Source organism: Cervus elaphus, chromosome 20 (genome assembly GCF_910594005.1).
Source record: "Cervus elaphus chromosome 20, mCerEla1.1, whole genome shotgun sequence".
Lineage (NCBI taxonomy): Eukaryota > Metazoa > Chordata > Mammalia > Artiodactyla > Cervidae > Cervus > Cervus elaphus.
In genome coordinates this window covers 77,016,791-77,042,110 of record NC_057834.1, presented here as the reverse complement: position 1 = coordinate 77,042,110, position 25,320 = coordinate 77,016,791, and the positions used below count along the sequence as shown (strand labels likewise).

At 41.0% G+C, this 25,320-nt stretch overlaps 1 protein-coding gene across 3 annotated transcripts in view; it reads right to left on the bottom strand.

Moving 5' to 3' along the window:
* Window positions 1-22,451, bottom strand: part of LOC122676932 (guanylate-binding protein 6-like) — a 33,205-nt gene extending 10,754 nt beyond the window's left edge. For 2 of the 3 annotated variants that reach the window (XR_006335671.1, XR_006335672.1), the window contains exons 1-7: window positions 22,361-22,451; window positions 18,267-18,462; window positions 14,424-14,551; window positions 8,185-8,294; window positions 7,785-7,981; window positions 5,990-6,235; window positions 4,699-4,979 (exon numbers count right to left, since the gene is read on the bottom strand). Coding sequence is in view for 1 of the 3 variants with exons in the window: in XM_043876534.1 (XP_043732469.1) it covers window positions 4,699-4,979; window positions 5,990-6,235; window positions 7,785-7,981; window positions 8,185-8,294; window positions 14,424-14,551; window positions 18,267-18,456 (1,152 nt within the window). In the remaining 2 variants the exon portion in view is untranslated. Of the gene's footprint in view, window positions 1-4,698; window positions 4,980-5,989; window positions 6,236-7,784; window positions 7,982-8,184; window positions 8,295-14,423; window positions 14,552-18,266; window positions 18,463-21,392; window positions 21,451-22,360 lie in introns of all 3 variants that reach the window. The other variant, XM_043876534.1, reaches the window with a different exon arrangement.
* Between the last annotated feature and the right edge of the window lie 2,869 nt (window positions 22,452-25,320).

Genomic DNA, 25,320 nt, shown 5'->3' with positions numbered 1-25,320 from the left:
ATTCTGTTGAGTCTCTCAGTCGTCTCCGACTGTTTGTGACCCCATGAACTGCAGCACGCCAGGCCTCCTTATCCAGCACCAACTCGGGGAGCCCACCCAAACTCCTGTCCATTGAGTCGATGATGCCATCCAACCATCTCATCCTCTGTCATCCCCTTCTCTTCCTGCCCTCAATCTTTCCCAGCATCAGGGTCTTTTCAAATGAGTCAGTTCTTCTCATCAGGTGGCCAAAGTACTGCAGTTTCAGCTTCAACATCAGACCCTCTAAAGAACACCCAGGACTGATCTCCTTTAGGATGGACTGGTTGGATCTCCTTGCAATCCAAGGGACTCTCAAGAGTCTTCTCCAACACCACAGTTTAAAGGCATTAATTCTTCGGTGCTCAGCCGTCTTTATAGTCCAATACATGACCACTTGGAAAACCATAGCCTTGACTAGACAGACCTTTGTCGGCAAAGTAATGCCTCTGCTTTTTAATATGTTGTCTAGGTTGGTCATAACTTTACTTCCACGGAGCAAGTGTCTTTTAATTTCATGGCTGCAATCACCATCTGCAGTGATTTTGGAGCCCCAAAAAATAAAGTCAGTCACTCTTTCCACTGTTTCCCCATCTATTTGCCATGAGGTGATGGGACCAGATGCCACCATCTTAGTTTTCTGAATGTTGAGTTTTAAGCCAACTTTTTCACTCTCCTCTTTCTCTTTCATCAAGAGGCACTTTAGTTTTTCTTCACTTTCTGCCATAAGGGTGGTGTCATCTGCATTTCTGAGGTTTTTGATATTTCTCCCAGCAATCTTGATTCCACCTTGTGCTACCTCCAACCCAGCATTTCTCATGATGTACTCTGCATATAAGTCAAATAAGCAGGGTGACAATATGCAGCCTTGACATACTCCTTTTCCTATTTGGAACCAGTCTGTTGTTCCATGTCCAGTTCTAACTGTTGCTTCCTGACCTGCATACAGGTTTCTCAAGAGGCAGGTCAGGTGGTCTGGTATTCCCAGCTCTTTCAGAATTTTCCACAGTTTATTGTGACCCCCACAGTCAAAGGCTTTGGCATAGTCAATAAAGCAGAAATAGATGTTTTTCTGGAACTCTCTTGCTTTTTCGATGATCCAGAAGATGTTGACAATTTGAGCTCTGGTTCCTCTGCCTTTTCTAAAACCAGCTTGAACATCTGGAAGTTCACTGTTCACGTATTGTTGAAGCCTGGCTTGGAGAATTTTGAGCATTATTTTACCAGTGTGTGAGGTGAGTGCAATTGTGTGGTAGTTTGAGCATTCTTTGGTATTTCCTTTCTTTGGGATTGGAGTGAAAACTGACCTTTTCCAGTCCTGTGGCCACTGCTGAGTTTTCCAAATTTGCTGACATATTGAGTGCAACACTTTCACAGCATCATCTTTTAAGACTTGAAATAGCTCAACTGGAATTCCATCATCTCCACTAGCTTTGATAGTCTTGATGCTTCCTAAGGCCCACTTGACTTCACATTCCAGGATGTCTGGCTCTAGGTGAGTGATCACACCATTGTGATTAACTGGGTCGTGAAGATCTTTTCTGTACAGTTCTGTGTATTCTTGCCACCTCTTCTTAATATCTTCTGCTTCTGTTAGGTCCATAGCATTTCTGTCCTTTATTGAGCCCATCTTTGCATGAAATATTCCCTTGGTATCTCTAATTTTCTTGAAGAGATCTCTAGTCTTTCCCATTCTGTTGTTTTCCTCTATTTCTTTGCACTGATCACTGAGAAAGGCTTTCTTATCTCTCCTTGCTATTCTTTGGAACTCTGCAGTCAAATGTATATAACTTTCTTTTTCTCCTTTGCTTTTCACTTCTCTTCTTTTCACAGCTATTTGTAGGGCCTCGTCAGACTGCCATTTTGCTTTTTTGCATTTCTTTTTCCTGGGGATGGTTTTGATTCCTGACTCCTATACAATGTTACAAACCTCTGTCCATAGTTCATCAGGGACTCTGTCTATCAGATTTAGTCCCTTAAATCTATTTGTCACTTCCACTGTATAATCATAAGGGATTTGATTTAGGTCATAACTGAATGGTTTTAGAAAAGGCAGAGGAACCAGAGATCAAATTGCCAACCTCACTGGATCATCGAAAAAGCAAGAGAGTTTCAGAAAAACATCCATTTCTGCTTTATTGACTATGCCAAAGCCTTTGACTGTGGGGGTCACAATAAACTGTGGAAAATTCTGAAAGAGATGGGAATACCCTACCACCTGACCTGCCTCTTAAGAAACCTATATGCAGGTCAGGAAGCAACAGTTAGAACTGGACATGGAACAACAGACTGGTTCCAAATAGGGAAGGAGTACATCAAGGCTGCATATTGTCACCCTGCTTGTTTAACTTATATGCAGAGTACATCATAAGAAATGCTGGGCTGGAGGAAGCACAAGGTGGAATCAAGATTGCCAGGAGAAACATCAATAACCTCAGAAATGCAGATGACACCACCCTTATGGCAGAAAGTGAATAACTAAAGAGCCTCTTGATGAAAGAGAAAGAGGAGAGTGAAAAAGTTGGCTTAAAACTCAACATTCAGAAAACTAAGATGGTGGCATCTGGTTCCATCACCTCATGGCAAATAGATGGGGAAACAGTGAACACAGTGGCTGACTTTATTCTTTTGGGCTCCAAAGTCACTGCAGATGGTGATTGCAGCCGTGAAATTAAAAGACACTTGCTCCTTGGAAGGAAAGTTATGACCAACCTGGTTAGCATATTAAAAAGCAGAGACGTTACTTTGCCGACAAAAGCCATCTAGTCAAGGCTATGGTTTTTCCAGTGGTCAAGTATGGATGTGAGAGTTGGACTATAAAGACGGCTGAGTGCCAAAGAATTGGTGCTTTTGAACTGTGGTGTTGGGGAAAACTCTTGAGAGTCCCTTGGATTGCAAGGAGATCCAACAAGTCCATCCTTAAGGAGATCAGTCCTGAGTGTTTATTGGAGGGACTGATGTTGAAGTTGAATCTCCAATACTTTGGCCACCTAATGAGAAGAGCTGACTCATTTGAAAAGACCCTGAGGCTGGGAAAGATTGAGAGCAGGAGGAGAAGGGCACGACAGAGGATGAGATGGTTGGATGGCATCACTGACTGGATGGACATGGGTTTTGGTGGACTCTGGGAGTTGGTGATGGACAGGGAACCCTGGTGTGCTGCAGTTCACCAGGCCACAAAGAGTCGGACACAACTGAGTGACTGAACTGAACTGAATGGTTTAGTAGTTTCCCCCACTTTCTTCAATTTACATCTGAATTTGGCAATAAGGAGTTCATGATCTGAGCCACAGTCAGCTCCTGGTCTTGTTTTTGCTGACTGTACAGAGCTTCTCCATCTTTGGCTGCAAAAATATAATCAATCTGATTTCGGTGTTGACCATCTGGTGATGTCCCTGTGTAGAGTCTTCTCTTGTGTTGTTGGAAGAGGGTGTTTGCTATGACCAGTGCGTTCTCTTTGCAAAACTCTATTAGCATTTAGATTATGTTATATAGCATAGGATACGTTAAAAAGTAGAGATGACCCTAGTGGACATTACCATAGGGAATCACATAAGTCTTTCACATCTATTCATTTTTTTTTGGTGACAGAAAAGGTAATCAGAGAGATGAGCAGCAAAAGAGGAATACAGGGCACCATTGCTGGCTAAATGATGGAGCAGGGTGGTTTTCCAGAGCCAATATGAGTGCTGAAGAAAGATATATTCACATGTTTGCACAGGGGGAGGACAGTGTGGCTTATACACGATTTAAATTCAACTTTATGCTAAATACAATAACCTGTTTGCGGCCTATCAAGCAAGCATTTACATCTGCTTTAATCATTAAAGAAATACATTTAAAAATCAAAATGGAATAACTTGTGCAGCAATTCAAAACTGAGCTTGGTGGCCATTGTAGATGTGGTTTCAGGCATGTTTCTGCATCACTGAGAACTTCAATCTTCTTAACTTTATCATACTCAAGGATGCCACTATCCATTCCCAAAACAGTATCTGCTATAATAGCAATTGGGAGTTGTAAACTCATGGTCTCAAAGATCCCATTGCAAATAGGCAATGGTTTCAGACTCCAAACAATCCTTTAACAAGCACTCTTACTTCTCTTCAACTTTTTCTAACTTTGTTAATTCTTAACCAATAATACAGGTAATTTTGTGGGTTTTGCCTATATTGAGGGTCTTGCAGCAACCCCCCCTCCAACCCCATCCCCATTTTGGAGTCCAGTGGAACTCAATTCAAATGCTTCTTGTATGTGTATCTTCAGGGCACTAGTCTTCATTTGGCTCAAATCAAATTCTTCTTATCCTATGACAAACTGTTTACTATTTATTCTTGGGAGTATTATTAAGCCCATTTGAGCCTTCTCCCCACCCCATCTTGTTGTACACAGAGTATATCACCTGTACACCCTAAGCTGGGATCTAACCTGAAGAATTTTGAGTTAATAAATGTGTGTTGTTTTAAACAGCTAAGTACAGGGTAATTTGTTTACAGTAGAAAATGAAGAGGCCAGTTTTTAGAACAAAGGATGGAATGTAGCCTGTAGAGTCCTGTCTTTCACATGAATCCAAACTCCTTTTATAAATGAGAGGCATGTGAACCACAAGTGAAAAGAAGGAGCCTAAGTACATTTTTAGAAGAAAAGGTATCAGGAAGGCTATATTCTAGGCTACATTACCAGAAGTTTCTTCTGGAAATCCTTCTTTTCATCCTTGAAGGAGTGCTCCATGAAGACTGCAATGGCTTCCTTCTCACAGGCTGCGTGCGCCTCCAGCAGCTCCTGGAGCGTGTCTGTGGGGAGGTTCAGTCGCTTGGTCATCTGCTCACTGTAGTGGTCAGCTGCCTTCTCCACAGCTGCTGAGTTCTCACGCTGGGCCAGAATTGTCACCGCGTTCTCCAGACAAGGAACTGATCCACTGTTGATCGCATACACGTAGGCCTCCACCAGAGTTCCCAGCCCTGAATGACACAGTATATTTCGAAAAGAAACAGAACATTCTCCCTCGTTTTATGGACTTTAGATCAGTACACTTAAAACTATTAAAGTTTTATTGAATTTGAGGTTTTCTTTCTTCTCCTCATCTTCATCCTTATCCTCATCATTGTATCCTCCACCTTCTATAACTTCTTATAGTAACATTACTGTGTCTCCTATGCACTCTATTTGATAGTTCTCAGTTAATCACAATAAAATATTCACCAAATTATCTCAAACAATATGTTCAAAGTTCTTCTGTAACACTTTTCCCATTGTAATAAAATACAAAGAACTTATATATATGTGAGTAAACTGCATATTTTGTGAGCACTATTTGCAAATGAAAATGTAGTGCCACATGTAAACATATCAAGAATTTCCAGACCATGATACAAACTTTAAAGCAAGCAGGCCCATCTCAGCACTGGGCATTATGTGACTGCCCCACTGACATGGGCACGAAGCCAGCATCACATAAGATTATATTTACACTTCTTTCTCAGACTCTCAATGAGTTTACATGGATTCATGACTTACTACTTATTATTGATTCATGTAAATTCACAGAATACCTTGTATATCCTCACTAGAAACACTTATCTACTCAGTGGTTCATTACCATGAATATGTCTATCCTTAAAATATCTTTATAGTAATATTGGGTTGGCCAAAACGTTTGTTTGGGTTTTTCCATAATATCTTACTAAAAAACCTGAAAGAACATTCTGGGCAACCCAATAGTTTCATGAGATTTGGTATGCTTCAAAAAAGCCTCATACAAGGATATTTTAATGAAGAAATTTTAACTCAAAATTCATATTTTAATGAATATCTGATTTTCCAAATTATATAGAGAACACAATTAATAAAGGAAAAAAGAAGAAAGCACCATTACTGACAATCCCAGAGTACATTTACAACTTCAACTCCACCACACATTCCTCACCCACAGTGAATCACAGAGAGACATGCTGTAGCAAAGGAGACTCACTTGTCCCAGTGACAGTGATTCCCTCTTTTAAGCTCTTGGCCTTTGCATGGGTATAGATATAGGAGCAGAAAACTTTTGATTGCTTCTGGAAATTCCCATCCAGTTGGTTCTCTGGTATTTCCTCAAGATGGAGTAATTGTCTTCTGTTACTTGCAGGGCGGTCAAAGACGAAACACTTCCGTTTGGGAAAGAACTTCCTGATACACTCTCTGGGTAAGTTGGAATTTTGAATTTGGGGATTTGCATCTGCAAAAGCAGAAAAGAATAATCAAAGAAGAGACAGACTCTTGTAAGGGGGCTGAGGACTTTGATTTCCAGGAATTTGTGCACTCACTCTAATTCCCATGCCTGTAAATCTTTTCTATTTGAAAATCAACCTTACACTAATCTACCATAGAAACTCTATTTTTATACTGAGCCAAGACTGAAGGAAATGCTTCTGGGGAGGAAAAAGAACTGTTTATACCAACTGAAGAAACTTTTGTTTTCCTCAGCCATTGCATAGTGTGCACTGGACCAATTATTTATTAGGTGCTTCTTGAAAGATCAACCAACCCAAATAACTGTCAAAAACACTATTCTGAAGTTACAACCTCTATTTCAGACGTGAAAAGTAACGGTGGAAATAAGGATATTCACAATATATCTGGGAAAGAAATCACATTGGGAACAAATGATATACAGGAAAGAAAAGCTTTATAAAATCGAGTAAAAATGCACATTCTATAAATATGTTTTGAGATGACTGTAGCATACATAATCTCATGGTTAGATTGGCCTAAAGGAAATGAGGACACTCTATCAGTCCTCTGCAACACTTTCTATTGTATGTGACAGTATCATATGGAGAGATTTGGGGCATATACCATCAGTTTAATAAGTATTTATTGGAAGTGTAAATATATGATTAAACAAAAAAAATCAATATTACTTCTAGGTACCACCTGTTATTCTCTCTGCTAAACATAATCTGAGTAACCAACTAGCATATGAATATGACATATACCACGTAAGAGAGGTTATAGGTGGCTCAGTCGTAAAGAATCCACCCGCCAATGCAGGAGACAAAGGAGATGTGAGTTCAATCCCTGGGTAGGGGAGATCCCCAGAGGAGGAAATGGCAACCCACTCCAGTATTCTTGCCCGGAAAATCTCAAGGACAGAGGAGCCTGGCGGGCTACAGTCCACTGAGTTGAAAAGAGTCAAACATGACTGAGCAACTGAGCACACGAGCATGCACGTACCTATGGTGTAAGGCTCTAGAATGAAGAGTATGATGTTATGAGAAACCATTTGAAGATCTGATAGTCTCACTGGAAGGATGTAGCAATGCTTTTCTTTTGAATGAATTAGAGTATAAATAGCTTATCTATTAAGAATATATCTATATGGGTAATAAAAAACACTCTGTGAAGTGTATCAATATTTCACAAATTAATCCTTTTATTTACCTTATGATTTCTAATTCTACCAATTTCAATTTGATGCATTATTTTTCTAAAAGAGGAAAGAAGAAGCACTTAATATGTAATACAGTATGTGAGACTTTTTCTTCATGATTTTTCTAAAATCGTTTGTTTAATACTAGATTCTAAATGTCTTCAGTGAGCTTATGCTCTGGTCTCTGAAGTTTTTCCAGTAACAATGACTGAAGCCACCCACCAGTCATTCACCAGGAACCATTAGCATGGCCTCATTCCAACCCCAAATTAAGATTGACATCAAGTGCTGAATGTCAGGGCTCTTGATCCCATTTCCTACTGAGCTTTCTACCACCTTGCCCCTGCTCTGATACCTGGAATCAACTTCAAGGCATTCTCCAGGTACTCGTCTTCAGTGATGGGGTTTCCATTTAACTCCAGCTCCAGCATGAAATCCCGCACAGCCCAGACAAAGTCCGGAAAGAATCTCACAAACTCGACTGAGTCCTCTACATCATCGGAGATGGGAGATGATTTGATTCTGATCAGCTCCGTTAATTCAGTCACATAGCTGGGATCTTAGCTAAGGAAAAAGAAGCACTCTCCAACAAAATTTCCAGCTCCTACCCCAAAACAAGTTTTACAACTATTCCCTTTTGCCCCATTTTACCATCTCATCAGTCAACAGAATGGCGTCGTGGAAAAGGAGAAACGGTGTCAGTTGCTATTCCCATAAACTCAATTAAAAGTGCTAGTTCAGCTCTGGAAGGATACTGCAGCTGCTCCAGGGCCTGGTGGTTGATGGTGCTCATGCTGTTGTAGATAAAGGTGCTGCTCAGGAGCACGGCCAGGGCAAAGATCCACGAGTCATTTTTGGAGTCCCCCTAGAAAGTACATTACAGGGTGAGGATGCTGCTCCTCATGCTCTCATTCATTGTTCATTTGCTGTAACAGCAGTACGTAACTCGATAGTAAGGCAAGCAACATAAATTTTCAGCTCAGTTCAGTTCAGTCACTCAGTCGTGTCTGACTCTTTGTGACACCATGGACTAAATGCAAATTTTTCTGGTGTTGATATTGACCCATCTAAGCTCTTTTGTGTGATTAGCTATTAACAGAAATGAATGACATCTGATATATGTTTGAATGTTTACTACAGCACCTGGAACATAAGTCTGCCAGTAGAAAGTGGACAATGATTCCTTTTGCAACATTTTCTAGATCATGATGTATATTAGGAATAGAAATACTAATCAATTAAATTCAACTACTAACTGTTCATCTAGATAACAGGAGATACTCATTGACTTACTTGAATATAAAGTTCCACATAATAATCCCTACCCTAGAGAGACGGCTTTCTGGAGGGTCAGATACATATGGGAACATACATATTTATCCAAGATGATAACTCAGTGTGGAACCAAATGTGTTACTGTAATAGACAAAGGAGTAATACCACAAAGACAGAAAAAAAAAATACTCTGTGCATTCAAAGCCAAGAGTGATCGTGTCTTACAGTGATGTGATGACATTAAGCTGAAAAGAACTGGGCATTAAAGAATTGACAGAAAGTAGATTTGTGAAGCTCTAGGGCTTCCCTGATAGCTCAGTTGGTGAAGAATTTGCCTGCAATGTGGGATAGTAAAGAATCTGCCTGGAGTGCGGGAGACCTGGGTTTGATCCCTGGGTTTGAAGATCCCCTGGAGAAGGGAAAGGCTACCCATTCCAATATGCTGGCCTGGAGAATTCCATGGACTCTATAGTTCATGGGGTCGCAAAGAGTTGGATGACTGAGGGCTTTCACTTCAGTCACTTCACGGACCATGCAAGTGGAAGGGCCCACAGAATCTGATCATGATTGCCAGAAACTGTGGTTATATAGAGGTATTACCAGGTTATTTTATTTGGCTGAAGTGATGTTACCCGTGTGGTAGTAGATGAGGTGGAAAATGATATTCAGAACAAGTCATGAGTGACTTTGGAACTGATTTATATGGACTTCTTGGGCTTCCCTGGTGGCTCAGACAGTAAAGAATCTGCCTGCAATACAGGAGACCTGGGTTCGATCCCTGGGTCCAGAAGATCCCCTGGAAAAGGGAATGGCTACCCACTCCAGTATTCCTGCCTGGAGAATTCCATGGACAGGGGAGACTGGCTGGCTACAGTCTAGGGGTTACAAAGAGTTGGACACGACTGAGTGGCTAACACTTTCAATTTTTTCACCCAGATACATTACAGATAGTGAGACCAGCAAGTGGTTCTGCTGCTATCAGTGTGCAGTTTGCTGTGCTTTGGCTTATGGCAAGTGAGGTTAGATAAAAGACACAGGTTATTAAAACTACAATCTATTACGAATCATAGACCATCTTGGGTTGACACTAATGTGATTACTGAATAAGTTAAATTTTGATTTCTAATTCAGAATTCATGAATTCATGTCCCAACTCTTTTCTGCAGTGATGAAACCCAAGATTCAAAGCTCCTACATTTAATTTAGATGCAGATTATTACAAATAAGGAGAAAAAACTGGTTGTAGCTTAACACTAGAAAGTCAAAGTATCTAAAATTATCCCATTTACAAAGCTTTTCAGTTAAGAGTTCACTGACAATGCCCAGAGCCTTGGAATAAAATGTTCCTTGTATAGAAGGAGATTTTCTGGAGACTTTAAAAATATATATAAAATAGATTTTTGTTAAATAGACCTTTAAATTTTATTAATTTTAAAAAAATGTTATTTTATTAAATATTTTTTATTAAATTAGATTTTTATTCAGAGAAACTCTATTTCATGGTTTCTACTTACAACCCCATCAACTCCACAGCTCTCAATTAGTAGAGCCCATTGTTCCCATGAGTTATAGCTTCCACTGGACTATAACTATAGTCTTCCACCACTATAACTGGTGGGAGACTGGTTATAGTCTTCTGACCATAGCCAGACTTCTATCAGTCTAGCTTTCACCAGATTTCCCAAACTAACAACTGATATATCACTTTGTGTAAACATGGTTCCATGTGCTGATAACACTGCATATTTCTTACCTCCCCAACTGAGCTCTGGGCCTTTAGCTCCATCACTGTGATACCTGTTGCATTTAACACAAAGCCCTGGGATTCAGATGCCCAATAAATATTTATTAACTTATATCTTTCCTCTCCCGTGGAGGAGGGCATGGCAACCCACTCCAGTATTCTTGCCTGGAGAATCCCCATGGACAGAGGAGCCTGATGGGCTATAGTCCATGTGGTTGCAAAGAATAACTGTGTGTTAATTTTATATCCTGCAACTTTACTATATTCATTGATTAGCTCTAGTAATTTTCTGGTATAGTCTTAGGGTTTTCTATGTAGAGGATCATGCCATCTGCAAGCAGTCAGAGTTTCATTTCTTCTTTTCCTATCTGGATCCTTTTATTTGTTTTTCTGCTCTGATTGCTGTGGCCAAAACTTCCAAAACTATGTTGAATAGTAGTGGTGAGAGTGGGCACCCTTGTCTTCTTCCTGATTTTAGGGGAAATGCTTTCAATTTTTCACCATTGAGGATAATGTTTGCTGTGGGTTTGTCATATATAGCTTTTATTATGTTGAGGTATGTTCCTTCTATACAACTGAGCAACTAAGCAACAGCACAGCACATTTTTTGTCTCAGTGCTGAAAATAAGAAGATCTATCTATAATAATGCAGGAGGGCTGAGAGTAGCTACTCCACATTCAAGGTCAGGAGGGGCGGCCGTGAGAAGATACCCCTCTGCCAAGGTAAGGAGCAGCAGCTGCGGTTTGCTGGAGAAGCTGTGAAGAGATACCCCATGTCCAAGGTAAGAGAAACCCAAGCAAGACAGTAGGTGTTGCTAGACGGCATCAGAGGGCAGACACACCAAAAGCATAATCACAGAAAACTAGCCAATCTGATCACAGGACCACAGTCTTGTCTAACTCAATGAAACTAAGCCATGCCGTGTGGAGCCACCCAAGATGATCGGGGCATGGTGGAGAGATCTGACAGAATGTGGTCCACTGGAGAAGGGAATGGCAAACCACTTCAGTATTCTTGCCTTGAGAACCCCATGAACAGTATGAGAAGGCAAAATGATAGGATACTGAAAGAAGAACTCCCCAGGTCGGTAGGTGCCCAACATGCTACTGGAGATCAATGGAGAAATAAATCCAGAAAGAATGAAGGGATGGAGCCAAAGCAAAAACAGTACCCAGTTGTAGATGGGACTGGTGATAGAAGCAAGGTCTGAGGCTGTAAAGATCAATATTGCATAGGAACCTGGAATGTTAGGTCCAGATCCAAGCCTATGCCCTAACTAGTAACACTGAAGAAGCTGAAGTTGAACGGTTCTATGAAGACCTATAAGACCTTTTACAACTAACACCCAAAAAAGATGTCCTTTTCATTATAGGGGACTGGGATGCAAAAATAGGAAGTCAAGAAACACCTGGAATAACAGGCAAATTTGGCCTTGGAGTATGGAATGAAGCAGGACAAAGGCTAATAGAGTTTTGCCAAGAGAACGCACTGGTCATAGCAAACACCCTCTTCCAACAACAGAAGAGAAGACTCGACACATGGATATCACCAGATGGTCAACACCAAAATCAGATTGATTATATTCTTTGCAGCCAAAGATGGAGAAGCTCTATACAGTCAGCAAAAACAAGACCAGGAGCTGACTGTGGATCAGATAATGAACTCCTTATTGCCAAATTCAGACTTAAACTGAAGAAAGTGGGGAAAACCACTAGACCATTCAGGTATAACCTAAATCAAATCCCTTATGACTATACAGTGGAAGTGAGAATTAAATTTAAGGGACTAGATCTGATAGACAGAGAGCCTGATGAATTATGGATGGAGGTTCGTGACATTGTACAGGAGACAGGGATCAAGACCATCCCCATGGAAAAGAAATGCAAAAAGGCAAGATGGTTGTCTGAGGAGGCCTTACAAATAGCTGCGAAAAGAGAAGTGAAAAGCAAAGGAGAAAAGGAAAGATATTCCCATGTGAATGCAGAGTTCCAAAGAATAGCAAGGAGAGATAAGACAGCCTTCCTCAGCCATCAGTGCAAAGAAATAGAGGAAAACAACAGAATGGGAAAGACTAGAGGTCTCTTCAAGAAAATTAGAGATACCAAGGGAACATTTCAGGCAAAGATGGGTTCGATAAAGGACAGAAATGCTATGGACCTAACAGAAGCAGAAGATATTAAGAAGAGGTGGCAAGAATACACAGAAGAACTGTACAAGAAAGATCTTCATAACCCAGATAATCACAATGGTGTGATCACTCACCTAGAGCCAGACATCCTGGAATGTGAAATCAGGTGGGCCTTAGGAAGCATCACTATGAACAAAACTAATGGATGTGATGGAATTCCAGTTGAGCTATTTCAAATCCTTAAAGATGATGCTGTGAAAGTGCTACACTCCATATGCCAGCAAATTTGGAAAACTGAGCAGTGGCCACAGGACTGGAAAAGGTCAGTTTTCATTCCAATCCCTAAGAAAGGCAATCCCAAAGAATGCTCAAACTCCTGCACAATTGCACTCATCTCACACGCTAGTAAAGTAATGCTCAAAATTCTCCAAGCCAGGCTTCAGCAATACATGAACTGAGAACTTCCAGATGTTCAAGCTGGTTTTAGAAAAGGCAGAGGAACCAGAGATCAAATTGCCAATATCCGCTGGATCATCAAAAAAACAAGAGTTCCAGAAAAACATCTATTTCTGCTTTATTGACTACACCAAAGTCTTCGACCGTGTGGATCACAATAAACTGTGGAAAATTCTGAAAGAGATGGGAATACCAGACCACCTGACCTGCCTCTTGAGAAACCTGTATGCAGGTCAGGAAGCAACAGTTAGAACTGGACATGGAACAACAGACTGGTTCCAAATAGGAAAAGGAGTATGTCAAGGCTGTATATTGTCACCCTGCTTGTTTAACTTGTATGCAGAGTACATCATGAGAAATGCTGGGCTGGAAGAAGTACAAGCTGGAATCTAAATTTCTGGGAGAAATATCAATAACCTCAGATATGCAGATGACACCACCCTTATGGCAGAGAGTGAAGAGGAACTGAAAAGCTTCTTGATGAAAGTGAAAGAGGAGAGTGAAAAAGTTGGCTTAAAGCTCAACATTCAGAAAACTAAGATGGTGGCATCTGGTCCCATCACCTCATGGGAAATAGATGGGGAAACAGTGGAAACAGTGTCAGCCTTTATTTTTTGGGGCTCCAAAATCACTGCAGATGGTGACTGCAGCCATGAAATTAAAAGACGCTTACTCCTTGGAAGGAAAGTTATGACCAACCTAGACAGCATATTAAAAACCAGAGACATTACTTTGCCAACAAAGGTCCGTCTGGTCAAGGCTATGGTTTTTCCAGTGGTCATGTGTGGATGTGAGAGTTGGACTGTGAAGAAATCTGAGCACCAAAAAATTGATGCTTTTGAACTGTGGTGTTGGAGAAGACTCTTGAGAGTCCTTTGGACAGCAAGGAGATCCAACCAGTCCATCCTAAAGGAGATCAGTCCTGGGTGTTCACTGGACGGACTGATGCTGAAGCTGAAACTCCAGTACTTTGGCCACCTCATAAGAAGAGTTGCCTCACTGGAAAAGACCCTGATGCTGGGAGGGATTGGGGTCAGGAGGAGAAGGGGACGACAGAGGATGAGATGGTTGGATGGCATCACCGACTCGATGTTCATGAGTTTGAGTAAACTCTGGGGGTTGGTGATGGACAGGGAGGCCTGGCATGCTGTCATTCATGGGGTCGCAAAGAGTCAGACACGACTGAGCGACTGAACTGAACTGAACTGAACTGATCTATAATAACCAAACTATTGAACTTATTATAGAATAAATTCAAGGAAAGGTTTTTTAGCCTCATTATTCATAGTTTGATTGGCATAATTTGATTGGGACATGTCATAAAAATTGAACTGAGGTGGGAAATTGAAATGTAAGTAGAGTAAGGAATAAAGAAGATTCCCTGCCTTACCTTCTCCATATCACCCAGACCCTCGGTGTCCAGAAGGACCAAAGTGTGGTTCTCCTTGGAGGGGTGGGGCACACACCACATCCAGATTCCCTTGGTTTCAGACTGCACTGTGGAGCCCAGATGGAAACCTGCACAAAAAAAGAGGATTAAGCAACACAGTGGAAGAGCAGAGAGTGCAGGCTACCCAGGGATTGCTTTGGTAAAATGATTGGAATGTGAGTGCCTGGGTTGGGACAGGTGTTTCCATTTCAGCAAGGACAAGTGCTACACATACTCAGGACCTTCCCAAGAAATATTTAATGTCCCTTATTCACCTTCTAACATTAATGGCTCATACTGTGTCACATTAAGAGGTCAACGTAAACTCTATTAACCTTTCTAGTTATCTGATACTGAAGAGTTCCCATATTCCCTACTTTCTGATGGAGTCCCAGCAGTACCAGCAGGAGATCAGGAGTAAGCCTCCTGTTCCCCTGGCTTCCACCCTCGTGAGCCACGTTGTCCCGGGGCCTCTCTTCCTCTACCTTGACCACATCTCCTTTTGTTTAGCTCCATCCAGTAGCTCTGGTCTTTGTCACATTCTGAAATCCATTCATTGCTTGCTTCTTCACACTACAGAAGATATAAAGGCTACATGGCCATTGGTCCTGCCACCCTCTGACTTCTTCTGCATCCATCATTGATTCCTTTTGTTCTGCTTGTTCCTTTGTGATTATTTCTTCATTAAACATCTTGATTTACCCCTTAAGTGACTTCCGTGTGTCCTTCCAGGACCTGGACTGATACACCTCTTAATAGATTTATTTTTCCTTCCCTTCCTCCCTGTATTTTCCTCATTTCTGTTCTCCTCTTCAAGAAATGATGAATTCTTCGTTCATTGACTCAAAGTTGCTGATATTACAGCAGTGAATCAGAAAAAACCCATGAGAATTGTTTGCCCTTCTTTCTAGAGTCTTAAAACAACTGAGGGAGATTGTGTGTGTGCTTGGGCTGTAGCCCACCAGGCTCCTCTGTCCATGGGATTTCCCAGGCAAGAATATTGGAGTGGGTTGCATTTTTTCCTCCAGGGCATCTTCCCTACCCAGCTATCTAACTTGAGTCTCACATGGTTGCTGCATTGCAGGCAGATTCTTTACCACTGAGACACCAGGAAGGCCCAGAGGGAGATTATGTGAGGTATATGCCTAAAAGCTGCAGGCAGTGCATTTTATCTATAGTTCAAGATGTTAAGTGCCCACCAGATGCCCAAGGTCCCTTCAATGAGACTAGAAATGGATATGATGATATCCCTAGTGGAGTATAGTTCAGGACGGCTCAGGCCGTTCAGTGATCATATCCTGTGTGTTCTGTTCAGAGAGGATACAACACCTGAGATGATCTGCACTCTTCTACATCGTGATGGCTTCACACTGCTTGCCGATTAATACCAAGAAACACAAGCTCCCATTTCCCACATGGAGAAAGAACAAGGTATAACTGGGGGTCATCACTGTCAGTTATGTGAGGTAAAGGACAGACAAAGGAGTCACAACAAGGGCAGAGTGTACTGACTTAGTTCTGCTCGTGGACCTTGACTGGGCACCAATTTTGTTTGATTTTTGGTTTTTGTCTTCTTGTCATACAGCTGGAGTAGTAGAGTCACAATTCAAGTTCTTTAAAACATAACTGAATGATTGCCTTAGTAACAGAATTTGTTGTTCAGTTGCTCAGTCAAGTCTGACTCATCACAACATCATGGACTGTAGCAAGCCAGGCTTCCCTGTCCCTCACCAACTCCTGAAGTTTGCCCAAGTTCATATCCATTGTATCAGTGATGACATTCACCCCCTTATTAACGGATGTTGTCTCACATAGACTAAAAAGAATGTTGTTGAAACACCTTGATTGTTTAAACGCTTGACTGATAACCTTTCTCACAGTTTTCAAATCTCTAATCACTCAAAAATGACATACTAAGTAATATAGCCTGACAGAGAAACCAGTCCTCCCCTGACTAGTTGTCAAGAGTTTCTCTAAAAGAAAGGGAAATATAAAATGTTTTTGTTTGAGGCCAATGGGAGATTGCAAAGCAAAAAGTGGAAGAAAGGAAGAAAATAGAGTAAGAGAGATAAGAGAGAGAGTCTGAGAGAGACACTGAGAAATAGCTAAGATTCTTAGATTTTAGTTGGCTGAGGTTCTACTCCCTAATCATGCTGAGACACTGAACCACATAAGAAGGCATTAAGAAATAAATGGTGTGTAGTTTTCTTAGATAGCAATAGCCAAGACATTGGCAGGTTGTTCCTAAAATCAATAAGAACCAAGAAAGCAACTCTTTAGAAAAAGAAAGATTTCATGAAATTGGAAATGTAAAGAGTAAATTAATATGTTCAAAGGTACAGATGCTTATTTGTAGTGAGGCGAATAACATGCAACTGTATAGACACCAGATCAGTCAAAGTTAAAGTGTCTTTTACCAGATTTTTTTAATGATGTGGAGAATTCCAGTTACTGCTAATAAGCACAAAAATTGCACAGAAAACTTCAAAAACTGTTTGATATTGTCTTGAGTGCCTGAAAATATATGGACTCTATGACTCAGCAGTTACACTTCTGAGTCTATCACACAAGGGTAGCTAGTGTACATGTGCACCAGGATAGACACAACAATATTCACAACAGAAGCATCCATAAAAGGTAAACTACAGATAATAACAGTGTTCATTAACAATGAGTGAATTCTTCTATCCTTTGTCAATAGCATACTATAAAGTAGTGAACAAAAATAAATTACAGTCAAGTATGACAAACTAGATGAACCTTATAAACTTCTTGTTGAGCAAAAGAAGCAAGACCCCAATGATTGGCACAATTTAGTTCCCCTTGTATTAAGTTCAAGCTATGTTTTACAACCTGGGTGTGGCTTAGCTGGTAAAGAATCCGCCTGCAATGTGGGAGACATGGGTTTGATCCCTGGGTTGGGAAGGTCCATTGGAGAAGGGAAAGGCTACCCACTCCAGTATCCTGGCCTAGAGAATTCCATGGACTGTACAGTCCATGGGGTTGCAAAGAGTTGGACACGACTGAGCGACTTTCACTTTCACTTCATGTTTTACAAATACAGAAACATAATATGAACTAATTTTCTAAAAGGAAGAGTGAAAGAATACCCCATGAAAATCAGAACACTGGTGAAGTCTAATGAAGGTGTGAGAGGGCATAACTTGGGATTTTGGGTGTTGAAGTATTATTTCTTGATCTGAGTAGTGATTAGACAGATGATTACATTATGTTTATCAATTTTGCAGTATTTATATATGTATATTTTATGCACCATTCTGTATGTGTTATAGTTAATAATAGGAAAAAGAGAAAAAAGAAGGTATAATTTACCAAAGTTTGGAAATAAGCAAATTAACTGAAGCAAAAAAAGATGGGTGGTAGCCCCATTGAGATATGGGTTTTACAGAGATTCATCTGTCTGTACTTCCTTCTATTCTTTTCAAAAAACAGAACATGTTGGACAACATTTGTGTGCTACCTGAAATGACCCTGTGGTTTAGGGCAAACGTGGTGAAGGAGAAGGGAAGGGAATGATTGTTGAAGATGAGCTCCTGAGCAGAGGGCAGAGGATAGGATCAGGACGAATGAGGTAGATGTTTGGATGAGGCTGGGAATTTTTGATTACTGAATACAAGAGTTAACATTGTGGAGGGATGGGTTTGAAGTTATAAATTCGGTGGTGAGAATTAGATGTTTTCTTCAGTAGGGAGTTAGGCTCTTCCTTAACATGACCTTAGAAGAGGATGATCAGCAGATTGTGTTATCACGGCTTCCAAGTAAAGGGTTTTGAACAACACTCACCATGGTTCTGTCCTGCCAGGCGGTTCATCAGGTAGGACTTTCCGGTCCGATACAGCCCTGCGATGGCCACCACCACCACAGGCTGAGATATCTGCTCCAGAATCTTCAGTGCTCTGGGATTTACTGTCAGCTGGTTGTTCTGGTTTCTTACCAGACAGATGGGGTCCATTATGGTGGATCCAGATGCCATGGGAAGCTGTAACCCAGAGAAACAACTCAGCAGAACACAAGGTCCCATAGGGGTGTGATGGGGGGCAGGAGGGAGGCTCAAGAGGGAGAGGATTTATGTATACACATAGCTGATTCATATGTTCCTACAGCAGGAATGGACACAACGTTGTAAAAAAATTATATTTCAATTTTTAAAAATGTGAAAAAACCCCTACAGGGTCCTGAGGTCATCCCTCATGGTTACATAAGTCATATGCACATTAGTCTTCTGCTTGTGGAACTTAGATATCAATTCTCTTTGCTTTGTATGTTTCAAAAAGGTAAGAATTTAGCCTAGCATGCCAAGGCCTGTATAGGTACAGTATGTATATTATCTTACTGCTTCTTAAATGAACCCTAACGCAACCTTGCCCACATGAGGCATACAGTGAACAGATTCAGAACACAAAGCACTGATGATAGAGCTTTGAGAACACTAACATTTTGGGGGTAAGTAGAGACAGATGGGACATGAGCGGGATGAGGAGTGACCACAGATAATTTCTTGAGTTCCAGAATGATTTGATCACTCATTAATTGCACAAATATTTATTGAGAACCTTCCATGTGCTGACACTGTTCTAGAAGCTCAGCATCAAACAGTGAACAAGACAGATACAAATTCTTGCTTCATGATCTCTATTCTAGTAAAGGAGACAAATAATATAGAAAGTGAAAAAATAAAACATCCAAATATGTGGATATTAGAGGGTGGTAAATGCTCAGAAGGAAATGAGCAGGGAATGGGATTTGAATTTACATGGAATTTAATCAGGGAAAACCTTGCCAACAAAGGAAAAATGAATGTGACTGGTGACCAGATGAAGCAATCAGTGGAGTAGAACAGGCTGGAGGAAGAGTGCTTGTGAGAGAAAGAAGTTGAGATAAAGATGCTGCTCTCTCTTAAAACAGCACAGATCTTGAAGGTACCTAACACAGTTGCACATGTTAATAATTCGGTTACTACCTGAAATTAAAGGGTATTTCTTGTTATTTAAGCAGATAGAGAAGAGATGCAAGCAACTAGGGTGTTATAAGGTCTGGCTAGATATGCCAGGGTCTCACATCTGGGCCAGGCTCTACTTTAAATGATTTCATCACCATGATTAGATGTTTCATGATCTTAGGAGACAGACAGAAGTCAGAAGGCTTTGACTGTTCCTTTATTTTCTCAAAAACAATACTAAGCAACATCCACATGTTTCCATATGTTACTGGCTGTGTGATGACTGAGAAGATTAATTTCTTTGTGCCTCAGTTTTTTCTTCTGTAAAATGGCAGCATGAGACATAAAACTCAATCTGTCATTAGGGTTATTTGGAGGATTAACTAGCTCATGATTTCATGATACTTACAATACTTCAAAAATTATCCTGGTACATAGTAAATTCTATGTAAGTATTGCTTTACAACTGAATGTCTGAAGACAGGGACAGTAATTACTGAATGAAACTGGAGGACTGGCTGTGACACTTCCCTCCCTGGTTGCAAGCAAGTGGGAGGACACAGCCCAAGAGGAAGATGAGCAGGCTGGGGAGATCCAGTGGTAATAGCTGAGAGGGAGGACAGTGATGGGGGGAGAGTCAGGCTGGAGGAGCTCAGAGCTGCCCTGGGATGTCCAAGTACAGGTTCTGGAGTCGGGCTGCCAGGGTTCAAACTTGAAGGTTCACAGTGCTTATTATCTGTTGATGCCTTGAAAAAGGAACTTACCTCCAAAACCTTCTTTTTCTTAGCAGTTTGTATGTAAAGGAACAATTCTTGATTCACTACACTACAGCTGGTAACATATAGGCTCTAAATCATGAAAAAAGTTTTTTCTTGATTCATGTACTATTTCAATTAGACAGTGTGTTATACTATGTCAGTGAGCTCTGTAACCTGAAATTGTCAAGAATTATAAGGGATCTAAAATGTTTCTATGAGAAAAAACATTTATTTATGTAACAGATTTGTTCTGTACAATTTCTTGTCTTTTTCTATAGTGGATTTGGAGCAGAAATGGGAGAGTAAAACATGACCTTTTACTGCTGTGTTATGTCAAAATTAATAAAGGAAAACCTGGAGAATTCCCTGACAGTAGTTGGGACTCTGTGCTTTCACAGACGAGGGTGCTGGTTCTGTCCCTGGTCTGGGAAGTAAGATCTCACTTGAAGGCCTGTGTCCCCTCCCCCATCATGTATGTGCTGTGTGCTCCAGGCAAGAATAGTGGAGCCTGTTGCCATTTTCTCCTCCAAGGGATCCTGACCCAGGGATCAAACCCACATCTCTGGTGTCTCCTGCATATCTTGCACTGGCAAGCGGATTCTGAGCCAACTGGGTTTCGTGTGTCCCCAACCCTCCACCCCCGCCAAAAACATGAACTTCACTCACTCAAATGGAGTCAGCAAGCCAGAAGGGGGCTTGTTGCAGAACTACAGACTGGAGGTCAGTTATGGAAGAATTGTCAATTACAGACCCCCAGGGAAAAATTTTTAACAGGGAAAGAGTTACCAATGACAAACCTTCAAGAGGAAAAGGTGTACACTGCATCTCCTACAAGAATTGACTACCCCAGCAACTCAGTCAATGAGAACTGGTCATCACCCTTGAACTCTGACTTTTCTTTCCAAACCAACCTTCCCAGACCCTTACTTTTCTCTATAATGTTCTTTTTCTTAGCTGGACTTCCTTATGGCTTTTTTTTTTTTTTAATAGCTCACTTGTCCCAAATTGCAATAACTCTACTATTCCTGAATAAATTCACTTTGGCTTGTAAAATAACTTTCATTTTAAGGTGAATAGCTATAAGCAAGAGAAATTGCAGAGTTTATATCTGAGACCAAATATTGATAAAGCTTTGTGTAAGTCAATGAGTCTACAAAGATTTTGTATTTTAACTCAAAGTATACTGAGGGACCAAAACCAACAAGCTTTTACCTTCAAAACGAAGCACTTGGAAGGACTTTCCCAGCAGTCCAAATGTTAAGACTCCGTGCTTTAATGCAAGAGACAGGGGTTAGAGCCCTGGTCCAGGAACTAAGATTCCCCCTCCCCCACGCCACGTGCTGCAAGGCATGGCCTAAAAAATAAATATAAAACAACAAAAAGCCTTAAAAAAGAAACAAAACAAATAGAAAAGAACAGTGCTAACACAAGGCAGAAGATGACCAACAAGTTTCTAAAGATGACTTTAAAGAATTATTTGATAGTCAAACATACCCCACACTGGGGATTTTCAGCAAGTACCAGAAGTTATTCTGAGGCTGTTAATGTATGTGCCGCTCATTAAAAACAATGCATGATAAACAAACATGATTAGATCTTACAGTTATTAATAACAGTTTTTTGTTTTTTGGTTTTTTTGGTAAGAGTGAGATTGAATTATTCCAAAGAAAACAGTTCTGTATGTATTCGGAGTATCAAACGTTAAGACAAAAATAATCGCGGGTCCTTTTAGGATTTAAATTGGCTCTATGTCTAGGACCATCGTTTTTGTTTGGCCATTGCCCAGACGGGTGCACTCAGGATGTGGCTGAGGAGGGCAAGAGGGGGCTGGTAGAAGAGACCGCACCCATAGCCTCTGTTCGCAGGGCGGGCTGGGGAGTAAGGGTGAGTTTGGGTCTTCAACTTCCTTTCCTCAGAAGACGTACCTGCTCTTCTGCTTTTTGCTGCAGCGCTGCTTAGATGCTCCAGGAGCAGCGGCGCATCCGGGCGATAAGCTCGGAAGCAGCCTGGAACCAAAAGCAGACCCCGAGCTGCCCGAACAATGCGCCCGGCCGGTCGCCACCCACCTGCCCCGCGCCTCCATCTGCTCCTCTCCTCCCCCAGTGTAGGGTCTGCGCTGGGGGATTTATTGTTATTTAACCGAAGTGTGCTTGTAAGGTCAAGTTTAGGAGCAGACTCACCTGGAGCTGCAGCCGGGCGTCAAGTCAGTTGCTCTGGTTCGCCCTAGGGCTCTTCCTGCGTCTCGCTTCTCCGGAAACCAACTTTTATGTTCTGAAGCCGGAAAAAAAAAAAAAAAGAAGCTGAAAAGCTAGCTGGTTACTAAAAGCCATCCAGATAGTGGTGGGGATTATGAGAAACGAAACCAAAATCGAAAGGGATGTTTTTTTTTTTAATGGAGGCAGGAATCTGGATGAATTCCAGGAAAGACAGGGAGAGAAGTGTTCCTCCAGGCTTGGCTTGATAAACAGAACTTTGTCCCTCCTCCATAGTGGTTTGAAGGAGGTGCAAGTAATGGTGGGATGAGAGTTCAACAGTCTGTCTCTCAGGGGTGTTTTGTGAGAGAGGGAGTTTATTAATTTTTGTTCACTTGAAAAATGTTTCATTTTTTCCTTTCTCTTTCCTTTTTAAGAAGTGTTTTTAACTCGGTGATCTTTTTTTTCATTAGCAAAATAAATATGTGTGTATAAATATGTGATATATATTATTACTTACTCAATTTTATAACCCAGACATATTCACTATTTTTTTTTAATTGGAGGATAATTGCTTTACACTGTTGTGTTGGTTTCTGCCGCACAATAACACAAATCAGCCCTAATTACATGTATACCCCCTCCCTCTTGAGCTTCACTATTATTTTGTTAGAGTTTTCCTCTTTTCTTTTACTAGTGTGGATCCAGATTTGGAGGTTAGAGGTTGATTCAGATTCCTTCCATTCTTTTCTGTATCCTTTAAGGCATTGTACTAACCTGTAAGTTAAAAGCTTGACTGCTCATGTTAGGGAACCAGGTTCTTTTGCCCAAGGAGCTGCAAGCCAAAACACTGAGAGCAGGAGATTTGCAGCAGAGAGTTTGTGAGGCAACCCAGTAAGGCTGCAGGGCCTGTAATGTAGGTCCCCTATGGGGCAGGCGGGTCTATTCTGACTCTGATCAGCTATATTGATTTAATCTGGTTTCAGACAGTTTTGCTGTGTTACAAGAGGAAGGAGTTTTCAAACAAGTTCTTCCCTTATCTGCTCATTCTGTAAGACGAGCTCAAGAATTTCCCTTAGTCTGCAGTTTCTGTTACAGGTTTTTACCCTATGAAGCAGGGTTTCACTATCCCATTTGTATTTCAGATGAAAGTGAGGGAAAAGAAGGACAGGCAGAGTATAATCTCAAAGTCCTATGGCCAGACCTCCCCAAGAGCAAATGCTTTGGCACATATTCCCTATGCAGACTTCTTTAGCTGAAAAAGCAGCTAGAAAAGTATAACAATCCTTAGCCAGATTGCCGTATGCTTATTTTGTAAAATAGAATGAGACCATATTTGGAGCTGCAAAGTGTGTTATAACTCTAAAGGTGTATACTACAATATCAGGGTCAAATTTTTCTAGAATTCTGAGACTTCCCTTGGTAGATTCAAGACTTGAACCCAAACTGGGTAAACTACCGTGGCCCTGTAATCCCTCAGCCACTGAGATGCATTTAGGGCGAGACTGGGCACATGACCTAAAGCCAAATAAAGTTAATCTTTTCTCAGTTACCTGGATCCAAGAAATTTCTCTCTCTTTTCCTCCCTCACTCTTGGTCTTGTTCTGGATCTCTTGATCTATTCTCTTCTGTTTACATTAACTTTTTGTTTTTGTCAATGTGAGTATAAAGATATATGTTTCACAATGAAGACCGTAAGGCCACTTAGATATGTTTGGCTCTGAAACGTGATATATATTATACATATTATAAACATGATATATATTATTACTTACAAATAAATATGGAGTTTTATTTTCAGTTTCTGTGGTTTGTCACTGCTTCAGGAAAAATCCTTTTAAAATTATATCCTATAGGTATAATTGACAAAAGTATACTATTTTGAAAAAGTAAGAATAATTACTTAAGTAAGTAAGAATGGCATCACCAGCTCAATGGACATGAATTTGAGTGAACTCCAGGAGTTGATGATGGACAGGGAGGGCTGGCATGCTGCAGTCCATGGGGTTGCAAAGAGTCGGACATGGCTGAGCCACTGAACTGAAGAATGATTCAAATGTTTTCCTAAATGGAAGACTTTGGCTGCCTGATGTGAAGAGCTGACTCATTTGAAAAGACCCTGATGCTGGGAAAGATTGAGGGCAGGAGGAGAAGGGGATGACAGAGGATGAAATGGTTGGGTGGCATCACCGACTCGATGGACATGAGTTTGGGTAGACTCCCAGAGTTGGTGATGGACAGGGAGGCCTGGCGTGCTGTGTTTCATGGGGTTGCAAAGAGTCGGACACGACAGAGCGACTGAACTGAACCGAACTGAAATGGAAGACAGTCAATGAGACAATTTAACTGAAATGAAATTTTTTTCAGTTTCTATTAATTTAACTCCAGAAATATCACCCTTATGGCAGAAAGTGAAGAAGGACTAAAGAGTCTCTTGATGAAAGTGAAAGAGGAGAGTTTAAAAGTTGGCTTAAAGCTCAACATTCAGCAAACTAAGATCATGTCATCTGGTCCCATCATCTCATGGCAAATATTTGGGGAAACAGAGGAAACAGTGACAGACTTTATTTTTTTGGGCTCCAAAATGACTGCAGATGGTGATTGTAGCCAAGAAATTAAAAGATGCTTACTCCTTGGAAGGAAAGTTATGACCAACCTAGATAGCATATTAAAAAGCAGAGACATTACTTTGTCAACAAAGGTCTGTGTTGTTAAGGCTATGGTTTTTCCAGTAGTCATGTATGGATGTGAGAGTCAGACCATAAAGAAGGCTGAGTGCCGAAGAATTGGTTCTTTTGAACTGTGGTGTTGGAGAAGACTCTTGAGAGTCCCTTGGACTGCAAGGAGATCAAACCAGTCCATCCTAAAGGAGATCAGTCCTGGGTGTTCATTGGAAGGACTGATGTTGAAGCTGAAGCTCCAATACTTTGGCCACCTGATGCAAAGAA